This window comes from Ranitomeya imitator, chromosome 10 (genome assembly GCF_032444005.1).
Source record: "Ranitomeya imitator isolate aRanImi1 chromosome 10, aRanImi1.pri, whole genome shotgun sequence".
Classification (NCBI taxonomy): Eukaryota; Metazoa; Chordata; class Amphibia; order Anura; family Dendrobatidae; genus Ranitomeya; species Ranitomeya imitator.
Genome location: NC_091291.1, coordinates 47,794,768 through 47,807,250, shown reverse-complemented (window position 1 = coordinate 47,807,250; position 12,483 = coordinate 47,794,768). Strand labels below are relative to the sequence as shown.

At 41.8% G+C, this 12,483-nt stretch overlaps 1 protein-coding gene across 1 annotated transcript in view; it reads right to left on the bottom strand.

The window, feature by feature from the left end:
• The window catches only part of PRKCG (protein kinase C gamma), a 741,415-nt gene extending 734,874 nt beyond the window's left edge, over positions 1-6,541 (bottom strand). The window contains exon 1 of the mRNA XM_069742550.1: positions 6,012-6,541. Within this exon, the coding sequence (XP_069598651.1) occupies positions 6,012-6,181 (170 nt within the window). The 5' untranslated portion in view covers positions 6,182-6,541. The remainder of the gene's footprint in view (positions 1-6,011) is intronic.
• Positions 6,542-12,483: the final 5,942 nt, after the last annotated feature.

The window sequence follows — 12,483 nt, the reverse complement described above, 5'->3', positions numbered from 1 at the left end:
CTGCTCCATACATACATGACTGTAAGGATGATTATTGGTCACACCTTACATATTCTGCTCCATACATACATGACTGTAAGGATGATTATTGGTCACACCATACATGTTCTGCTCCATACACACATGACTATAAGGATGATTATTGGTCACACCATATATGTTCTGCTCCATACATACATGACTGTAAGGATGATTATTGGTCATACCTTACATGTTCTGCTCCATACACACATGACTGTAAGGATGATTATTGGTCATACCTTACATGTTCTGCTCCATACACACATGACTATAAGGATGATTATTGGTCACACCTTACATATTCTGCTCCATACATACATGACTGTAAGGATGATTATTGGTCATACCTTACATGTTCTGCTCCATACACACATGACTGTAAGGATGATTATTGGTCATACCATACATGTTCTGCTCCATACACACATGACTATAAGGATGATTATTGGTCATACCTTACATGTTCGGGTCCATATACACATGACTATAAGGATGATTATTGGTCATACCTTACATGTTCGGGTCCATATACACATGACTATAAGGATGATTATTGGTCATACCTTACATGTTCTGCTCCATACACACATGACTATAAGGATGATTATTGGTCACACCTTACATATTCTGCTCCATACATACATGACTGTAAGGATGATTATTGGTCATACCTTACATGTTCTGCTCCATACACACATGACTGTAAGGATGATTATTGGTCATACCATACATGTTCTGCTCCATACACACATGACTATAAGGATGATTATTGGTCATACCTTACATGTTCTGCTCCATACACACATGACTATAAGGATGATTATTGGTCATACCTTACATGTTCGGGTCCATATACACATGACTATAAGGATGATTATTGGTCATACCTTACATGTTCGGGTCCATATACACATGACTATAAGGATGATTATTGGTCATACCTTACATGTTCGGGTCCATATACACATGACTATAAGGATGATTATTGGTCATACCTTACATGTTCGGGTCCATATACACATGACTATAAGGATGATTATTGGTCATACCTTACATGTTCTGCTCCATACACCCATGACTATAAGGATGATTATTGGTCATACCTTACATGTTCTGCTCCATACACACATGACTATAAGGATGATTATTGGTCACACCATATATGTTCTGCTCCATACATACATGACTGTAAGGATGATTATTGGTCATACCTTACATGTTCTGCTCCATATACACATGACTATAAGGATGATTATTGGTCATACCTTACATGTTCGGGTCCATATACACATGACTATAAGGATGATTATTGGTCATACCTTACATGTTCTGCTCCATACACCCATGACTATAAGGATGATTATTGGTCACACCATACATGTTCTGCTCCATACACCCATGACTATAAGGATGATTATTGGTCATACCTTACATGTTCTGCTCCATACACACATGACTATAAGGATGATTATTGGTCACACCATACATGTTCTGCTCCATACACCCATGACTATAAGGATGATTATTGGTCATACCTTACATGTTCGGGTCCATATACACATGACTATAAGGATGATTATTGGTCATACCATACATGTTCAGGTCCATACACACATGACTATAAGGATGATTATTGGTCATACCTTACATGTTCTGCTCCATACACACATGACTATAAGGATGATTATTGGTCACACCATATATGTTCTGCTCCATACATACATGACTGTAAGGATGATTATTGGTCACACCTTACATATTCTGCTCCATACATACATGACTGTAAGGATGATTATTGGTCACACCATACATGTTCTGCTCCATACACACATGACTATAAGGATGATTATTGGTCACACCATATATGTTCTGCTCCATACATACATGACTGTAAGGATGATTATTGGTCATACCTTACATGTTCTGCTCCATACACACATGACTATAAGGATGATTATTGGTCATACCTTACATGTTCTGCTCCATACACACATGACTATAAGGATGATTATTGGTCACACCATACATGTTCTGCTCCATACATACATGACTATAAGGATGATTATTGGTCACACCTTACATGTTCTGCTCCATACACACATGACTATAGGGATGATTATTGGTCACTCCTTACATGTGCTGCTCCATACACACATGACTATAAGGATGATTATTGGTCATACCTTACATGTTCTGCTCCATACACACATGACTATAAGGATGATTATTGGTCATACCATACATGTTCTGCTCCATACACACATGACTATAAGGATGATTATTGGTCACACCATACGTGTTCTGCTCCATAAACACATGACTATAAGGATGATTATTGGTCATACCTTACATGTCCTGCTCCATACACACATGACTGTAAGGATGATTATTGGTCACACCTTACATGTTCTGCTCCATACACACATGACTATAAGGATGATTATTGGTCACACCATACATGTTCTGCTCCATACACACATGACTATAAGGATGATTATTGGTCATACCTTACATGTTCAGCTCCATACACACATGACTATAAGGATGATTATTGGTCACACCTTACATGTTCTGCTCCATACACACATGACTACAGGGATGATTATTGGTCACTCCTTACATGTGCTGCTCCATACACACATGACTGTAAGGATGATTATTGGTCACTCCTTACATGTGCTGCTCCATACACACATGACTATAAGGATGATTATTGGTCACACCATACATGTTCTGCTCCATACACACATGACTATAAGGATGATTATTGGTCATACCTTACATGTTCAGCTCCATACACACATGACTATAAGGATGATTATTGGTCACACCTTACATGTTCTGCTCCATACACACATGACTATAAGGATGATTATTGGTCGTACCTTACATGTTCGGGTCCATACACACATGACTATAAGCATGATTATTGGTCATACCTTACATGTTCGGGTCCATACACACATGACTATAAGCATGATTATTGGTCATACCTTACATGTTCGGGTCCATACACACATGACTATAAGCATGATTATTGGTCACACCATACATGTTCTGCTCCATACACACATGACTATAAGGATGATTATTGGTCACACCTTACATGTTCAGGTCCACACACACATGACTATAAGGATGATTATTGGTCATACCTTACATGTTCTGCTCCATACACACATGACTATAATGATGATTATTGGTCACTCCTTACATGCTCTGCTCCATACACACATGACTGTAAGGATGATTATTGGTCACACCTTACATGCTCTGCTCCATACACACATGACTATAAGGATGATTATTGGTCATACCATACATGTTCTGCTCCATACACACATGACTATAAGGATGATTATTGGTCACACCTTACATGTTCAGCTCCATACACACATGACTATAAGGATGATTATTGGTCATACCATACATGTTCTGCTCCATACACACATGACTATAAGGATGATTATTGGTCACACCTTACATGCTCTGCTCCATACACACATGACTATAAGGATGATTATTGGTCACACCTTACATGTTCAGCTCCATACACACATGACTATAAGGATGATTATTGGTCATACCATACATGTTCTGCTCCATACACACATGACTATAAGGATGATTATTGGTCACACCTTACATGTTCGGGTCCATACACACATGACTATAAGGATGATTGTTGGTCATACCTTACATGTTCGGGTCCATATACACATGACTATAAGGATGATTATTGGTCATACCTTACATGTTCGGGTCCATACACACATGACTGTAAGGATGATTATTGATCACACCTTACATGTTCGGGTCCATATACACATGACTATAAGGATGATTATTGGTCATGCCTTACATGTTCGGGTCCATATACACATGACTATAAGGATGATTATTGGTCATACCTTACATGTTCTGCTCCATACACACATGACTATAATGATGATTATTGGTCATACCTTACATGTTCGGGTCCATACACACATGACTATAAGGATGATTGTTGGTCATACCTTACATGTTCGGGTCCATATACACATGACTATAAGGATGATTATTGGTCATACCTTACATGTTCGGGTCCATACACACATGACTATAAGGATGATTGTTGGTCATACCTTACATGTTCAGCTCCATATACACATGACTATAAGGATGATTATTGGTCATACCTTACATGTTCTGCTCCATACACACATGTTAGGTTAGGCTATGGGTTGAACTAGATGGACATATAGTCTTCCTTCAACCTTAATAACTATGCTTACTATATATACACATGACTATAAGGATGATTATTGGTCATACCTTACATGTTCGGGTCCATATACACATGACTATAAGGATGATTATTGGTCATACCTTACATGTTCGGGTCCATACACACATGACTATAAGGATGATTATTGGTCATACCTTACATGTTTGGGTCCATATATACATGACTGTAAGGATGATTATTGGTCATACCTTACATGTTCTGCTCCATACACACATGACTATAAGGATGATTATTGGTCATACCTTACATGTTCGGGTCCATATACACATGACTATAAGGATGATTATTGGTCATACCTTACATGTTCTGCTCCGTACACACATGACTGTAAGGATGATTATTGGTCACACCTTACATGTTCGGGTCCATATACACATGACTATAAGGATGATTATTGGTCATACCTTACATGTTCGGGTCCATATACACATGACTATAAGGATGATTATTGGTCATACCTTACATGTTCTGCTCCATACACACATGACTGTAAGGATGATTATTGGTCACACCTTACATGTTTGGGTCCATACATACATGACTATAAGGATGATTATTGGTCACACCTTACATGTTCAGGTCCATACACACATGACTATAAGGATGATTATTGGTCACACCTTACATGTTCGGGTCCATACACACATGACTATAAGGATGATTATTGGTCACACCTTACATGTTCGGGTCCATATACACATGACTATAAGGATGATTATTGGTCATACCTTACATGTTCTGCTCCATACACACATGACTGTAAGGATGATTATTGGTCATACCTTACATGTTCTGCTCCATACACACATGACTATAAGGATGATTATTGGTCATACCTTACATGTTCGGGTCCATACACACATGACTATAAGGATGATTATTGGTCATACCTTACATGTTCGGGTCCATACACACATGACTATAAGGATGATTATTGGTCATACCTTACATGTTCGGGTCCATACACACATGACTATAAGGATGATTGTTGGTCATACCTTACATGTTCGGGTCCATATACACATGACTATAAGGATGATTATTGGTCATACCTTACATGTTCTGCTCCATACACACATGACTGTAAGGATGATTATTGGTCACACCTTACATGTTCGGGTCTATACACAAGGATTATAGGTATGATTATTGGTGAAACTTTACATGTTGGGATCTATGTACACACAATTATAGGTATGATTGGTCATACCTTACATGTTTGGGGTCATATACACAGGATTATCGTTGTGATTATCGGTCATTTCTGCCATGTTTGGGTCCATGCACTAATGATTATATATATGTATACTGCTCATATCTTCCCTGTCACACTGTTGGCCATTACTACAATATATAAGCAGGAACTGGAGCAGATATGTGTGCCGCTTGGTTCTGTAGCGAGTGTATTACTAGCGTCCATGCCATGCTGCACTGAAAGGTGACGGCGATGAGGGACAGCCTTTCTTTCGGAGACTTGCACACAGGTGCTCTTTGCTGTCTTTTACCGTAAACATCTGCTCTGCACACACATTGTTTTCCAGCCACATCTGTCCATGCAAATGATCAGTACGGCATAAAGTCAGACACTGGATGTGAAGGATGAGAAAACAACGAGAGAGATGAGGTGTTCTCCACAGAGATGCAATGTTCGGAGTATAGGATGCATGCAAATACCAAAAGTTCCTCATAGGAAACTTACCATATGAAATCAGTACAATGGCTGCAGAAGGTTGGCTGCTTGAAGAACCTGGCGGTGAACTTGTGACTCTTGACCTCATGCACCAGCTTCTGCCTGAGGGCACCCTTCCTACAAAACAGTGGTTTTACAAAAGGCTGCTCCACGTCGGTGCCAGTGCACACCTGAGCCATCTTGTCCAGGTCTTTATGGCTGCGACTGTCTGTGAGATTTCCAGATTCGCCCAATGCCAGGGGACACAGCGAGGAAATAAAACCTGAACACCTGGCAGAGAGAAAACCAGAATGAGCTCTTTAATAGGTGCCTGTGGAAATGAAGGCTGGCAGAGGAGAGAGCTGCAGTCAGCTGTAGCTACGAGCCTCTCGCTGGAGACACTTGCTGTAACTGTAGGGCAGTCGTCACGGCTGTGTGTACGTGTGAGTGTGTGTGTGTGACTGCGGAGAGCCACGGTTGGATGCTATCCTCACGAGCCTAGGAGATGGAGAGGGCAGTTCTTCCACGTATCCTTCAAAAGGAAGGACTTTTCCCTGTCTATCGGGAGCAAACGGGGGGAGTTCAATAAAGGAAAACAATAATGGAATTGGCTGGCTATGTAAGAGTTAAAAACAATTATCATGCTGATGTCTTCTACGATTCAGCCAATAATAAGCTCCTACAATGGCATCAGCGCGTCCTGTGAATCGACAGGGAAATGTTTATAGTATTTTCGGTTGTGGAACGTGTCCTAGTTCGGTGGACGCCGGTGTTAGATAAATGCCAGCAGCGCCATACGTTCACCAAAGAGCGTTTTGGGGGCAAATTCTTCCGGGGGTTCTGATCTCTGGAATAGATCATCTTGATATTTTGCCTTCAAAAATGTGGCAGCACACTTCTAGGTTAGCGCTCACACTACGTTAAAAGGACTATTTGGAGGAGCCGTATATTTAGAGCTAAGGGTGTAGTTCCACCAGATGTTTTTTTTTTTTTTGCAATTTTTTTCCGCTTTTCAAAATTGTGACAATTCCCCCCAAAATTGACAAAATATGAAAATTGTGAAAAAAAAAACACATAAGGAGCTGCTAGAAAAATCACTCATCTAAAATACATCCTAAGGGCTCGTGCACGTGAATGTAAAAATTGAATAAGTGCTATCCGTCTTTTTGACGGATAGCACTCGGCTCCAAATTATTCTATGGAGCAGCGCACACCTGTCTGATTATTTCCTCTAAGTGGTTCAAGTAAAAAAATCACAGCACCGATTAGCATACTGCACTCAGCCATTCATGTCTATGGCTCAGTAGAAAAAATTCATTCAATGTTCATGGACTGATAGAATGGAGAAGTTGGAGAATTTATTTTTTATTATTCTCCACATCTGAGAATATCAGATCACACTCTGATCAAACTCTGATCACACTGTGATTACCTTAATCAAACTAATTTTCTCAAATAAGAGAAAAATTATTATGTGACCCTAACCTGATAAGATATCGTGATGGGACAAATCAGGAAAAGGTGTTCTACGGTGGAGTATGGCATTATATAACCAAGTAAAAATATAAATATACCGGTAATAGGAGAGTATTTGACACTAAATAAAACTTGCCTACTCTGCTGAAATAAGAGGATATATGAATGATATACTGTAACTCCTAGAAGAGGGGAGAAATATCACAGGAGCCTAAGTTTTACGTTACGCTTACCTCTCCTTGTTCTCGCACTCCTCTTCATGTCTTGATGCTGACACACACAATGTTCGGACGCTGATGCTCTTTTGACTCGTGCTGTACATCTGGTCTGAGGTCTGAAGAGGCAAAGAGTCTGTTCTTTGGGCTGTAGAAAGATGGGATCTGTTCTTGGGTCTGGAAAAGAAGAGGTTAATTTTGGAGTCTGTAAAAAGGTGTGATCAGGTCTGATATCTTTATGGATAGAGAGCGTCTGGTTTGGGGTCTGACTAGATGGGTGTCTCGGGTCTGTACCGATGGTGGTTGTGGTTAGGGATCAAGCTAGTCGGTCAAGTATGGGGTTTCTTTATCTGGGAGTCTGGTCTGGGGACTGTTTATATGAAGATAGTCTGGCTTGAAGTTTTTATATGTGGGTTGTCTGGTTGAAATCTATGAAGATGGAGTTGCCTTGTCAAGGATCTGTTTACTGAGGTGATCTATTATAAGTATAGTACAGATAATGTTTCAGGTCTGGGAACTGTTTACATGAAGTGCAGCACCCCAGGGTCCTTGTCGTTGCAGTAATGTCATTTTCCTCTAGGGGAGAGTGATATTACGTTTAGAGGCAAAGAAGGACAACTGAATCCAGGTATCACAAACATGCAACACATTTCGCACTCCAGGCCACAAGGGGGAGCTCTGCTCCTATTTATTAGGGCACTCTTCACACTTAGGTAAAACTGGTTGCCTGGGGAGGAAGTTAGTTAATTGCTGCCTGAGCTTCGCTCAGGGAGTTGGTTGCTGGCTGAGCTTTGCTCAGGTAGTTGGTCCCTGACACGGGTGGGAGCCTGTCAGAGATCGAGGAAGAAGGATGCGGAGCTGTGCCTGCCTAAGTGTGGCAGCTTCTATAAAGAGACACTGAAGGAGAACTGTATTGTAGAGAGGGTGAAGAAGTCATAGCAAAGGAGTGGAAACCAGGAGGAGTTCTGCCCTACACAGGCTGCCTCCTTCTGAGGTGCAGGATCCGGTAGCCGGAACACCGAGGGAGCAAAGATCCTTTATGCCTTGCTCCAGAGACCGGCAGGATAGCTAATTTCACGTTACCTGTCCTTCCCTACACCGAGGAGGCAAGGTGGCACCCCTTAGAGGCTGGGGCATGACAGAGTCACTGTACAACACCTCACGCCACCTGTTATACGGGTTTGTCCTTTCTATCTGGGGGACAGAGAGAGAGAGACATAACATCTACAACATCTGTGAGGACCTTATGAGAAGCTTATCAGTAAGGGACTACAAGACCACGGTGCTAGAGGAAGGCTACTGATTTCTACCTGGATAAGGGGACTCTAGACTTGCCTCCAAACCAGACAGACTCTGTCTGCCCTGTGATCTGGTGCTCTGGACTGTGGATGCTGAAGCCTTCAGTAAAAGGTAAAGAGACTGCAACCTTGTGTCCTCGTTCTTCACTGCGCCTCTCACCATCCACCATCTACACACTGGGAAGCCCTGGGGACATACTTCACCTGTGGGAAGGTACAGTGGGGCAAAAAAGTATTTAGTCAGTCAGCAATAGTGCAAGTTCCACCACTTAAAAAGATGAGAGGCGTCTGTAATTTACATCATAGGTAGACCTCAACTATGGGAGACAAACTGAGAAAAAAAAATCCAGAAAATCACATTGTCTGTTTTTTTAACATTTTATTTGCATATTATGGTGGAAAATAAGTATTTGGTCAGAAACAAAATTTCATCTCAATACTTTGTAATATATCCTTTGTTGGCAATGACAGAGGTCAAACGTTTTCTGTAAGTCTCCACAAGGTTGCCACACACTGTTGTTGGTATGTTGGCCCATTCCTCCATGCAGATCTCCTCTAGAGCAGTGATGTTTTTGGCTTTTCGCTTGGCAACACGGACTTTCAACTCCCTCCAAAGGTTTTCTATAGGGTTGAGATCTGGAGACTGGCTAGGCCACTCCAGGACCTTGAAATGCTTCTTACGAAGCCACTCCTTCGTTGCCCTGGCGGTGTGCTTTGGATCATTGTCATGTTGAAAGACCCAGCCACGTTTCATCTTCAATGCCCTTGCTGATGGAAGGAGGTTTGCACTCAAAATCTCATGATACATGGCCCCATTCATTCTTTCATGTACCCGGATCAGTCGTCCTGGCCCCTTTGCAGAGAAACAGCCCCAAAGCATGATGTTTCCACCACCATGCTTTACAGTAGGTATGGTGTTTGATGGATGCAACTCAGTATTCTATTTCCTCCAAACACGACAAGTTGTGTTTCTACCAAACAGTTGCAGTTTGGTTTCATCAGACCATAGGACATTCTCCCAAAACTCCTCTGGATCATCCAAATGCTCCCTAGCAAACTTCAGACGGGCCCGGACATGTACTGGCTTAAGCAGTGGGACACGTCTGGCACTGCAGGATCTGAGTCCATGGTGGCGTAGTGTGTTACTTATGGTAGGCCTTGTTACATTGGTCCCAGCTCTCTGCAGTCCATTCACTAGGTCCTCCCGCGTGGTTCTGGGATTTTTGCTCACCGTTCTTGTGATCATTCTGACCCCACGGGGTGGGATTTTGCGTGGAGCCCCAGATCGAAGGAGATTATCACTGGTCTTGTATGTCTTCCATTTTCTAATTATTGCTCCCACTGTTGATTTCTTCACTCCAAGCTGGTTGGCTATTGCAGATTCAGTCTTCCCAGCCTGGTGCAGGGCTACAATTTTGTTTCTGGTGTCCTTTGACAGCTCTTTGGTCTTCACCATAGTGGAGTTTGGAGTCAGACTGTTTGAGGGTGTGCACAGGTGTCTTTTTATACTGATAACAAGTTTAAACAGGTGCCATTACTACAGGTAATGAGTGGAGGAAAGAGGAGACTCTTAAAGAAGAAGTTACAGGTCTGTGAGAGCCAGAAATCTTGATTGTTTGTTTCTGACCAAATACTTATTTTCCACCATAAAATGCAAAAAAAATGATAAAAAAACAGACAATGTGATTTTCTGGATTTTTTTTTCTCAGTTTGTCTCCCATAGTTGAGGTCTACCTATGATGTAAATTACAGACGCCTCTCATCTTTTTAAGTGGTGGAACTTGCACTATTGCTGACTGACTAAATACTTTTTTGCCCCACTGTATATGATCTAGCTGCCTATACATCACCCCAGCGGACCCCTTAAAGCAGCGTCGGTCACCCTGACCGAATACCACAGGTGGCATTATGAACATAAACTCTATTCCTTTAAAGACCTTTCCTTTTCAAATGGACGTCCCATGGCCACGAACCGGTCAGCCACCGTGACATCCCCCCGAGAACCGAAGGACCCGGTACCGAGTATCCCACTGCCCATGGGGGCACTCCAGAAGGGTCTGTATTAATGGAGGATCTAGTGTTGGGTCTATACAAATGGGGGATTTATTCTTGAGTCTATAAATAGTGCAGTCTAGCTTAGCTTGTGATCTTCATTTGGCATGATGTCTAGATTAAGAGTTAGTCTGGCGTTGATTGGGGTCTGATCTGAGGTCTGTACAGATCAGGACCTTGTTTGAGCTCTCTATTCATGGATCGTTTGGTCTGTATTCAGTGTTCATGGGAGCCAGGATTGGGGTGTGTACACTGGAAGGTCTGTACATAGTGGACCTGGTCTGGTGTCCATTTAAAAAATATAAGCTGGGCAGGAGTCTTTACAAAGAGAAGGTTTACGGTTTTTAGGGGTCTTTTAAGAGGTCTGTATTTATTTAGGTTGGCCAGAATATGATAGGCAGTTTTTGGGGTATACCTAAGAGGGTCGTATAACTTCTTGAAGTCAAGAAGTACCGAGGGTACAAAAACTTCAGGTGTTAGGGACCATCCTGATTAGGTACACCTTGGGGGATGGCTCTACGGTATTCTGTAACTCCTGGAAGAGAGGAGAATTTTTACAGGAGCCTACGTTTAAATGACACTTACCTCTCGATGTTCTCACACTTCTTTTCATGCCTTGATGCTGACACACACAATGTTCGGATACTGATGCTTTTCTGGCCATTGTTGTACATCTGGTCTGAGGTCTGACGAGACAAAGGGTCTGTTCTTGGGTCTATAGAAAGATGCGGTCTGTTCTTCGGTCTGTAAAAGAAGGGCTTAAGTTTGGAGGCCGTAAAAAGTGGTGATATGGTCTGGTGTCTGTAGAGAGAGATGGCCTTGTTTGGGGTCTGACTAGGTGGATGTCTCAGGTCTGTACTGATGTGACTGTGGTTATGGTCTGTTAAAAAGTGGGTAAAGTATTGGGTCTCTATATCTGGAGGTCTGGGGTGTGTATATATGAAGATAGTCTAGCTTCTAGCTTGAAGTCTGTATAGCTCGGGTGTCAGGCTGAACTGTATGAAGATGGGGGCCCTGGTCAGTGATTAGTTTACAGGGTGTCTAGTATACGGTCTGCATAGATAGGGGGTCTTGTCAGGGATCTGTTTAAATGAGGGATCTTAGGTCTGTATTAATGGAGGATCTATTCTTGGGTCTATACAAATGAGGAATATTTAGTCTTGAGTATCTAAATAGTGCAGTCTAGCTTGTGGTCTTTATTTGGTGTATTGTCTGGATTAAGGACCAGTCTGGCATTTGATTGGGGTCTGATCTGAGGGCTGTCAGATGAAGGTTTTATTTGAGCTCTCTATTCATGGACCGTAGTGTCTTTGTTCAGTATACAGTGGGGCCAGGATTGGGGTTTGCATGGTGTGTGGGTCTGATTGAGGTCTGTATATAGCGGATTTGGTCTGGTGTCTGTTTAAAAGAGCTGAGTCACTGCACACTCAAGTTGAATACAAGTTCTTTTGTTTTTATTCC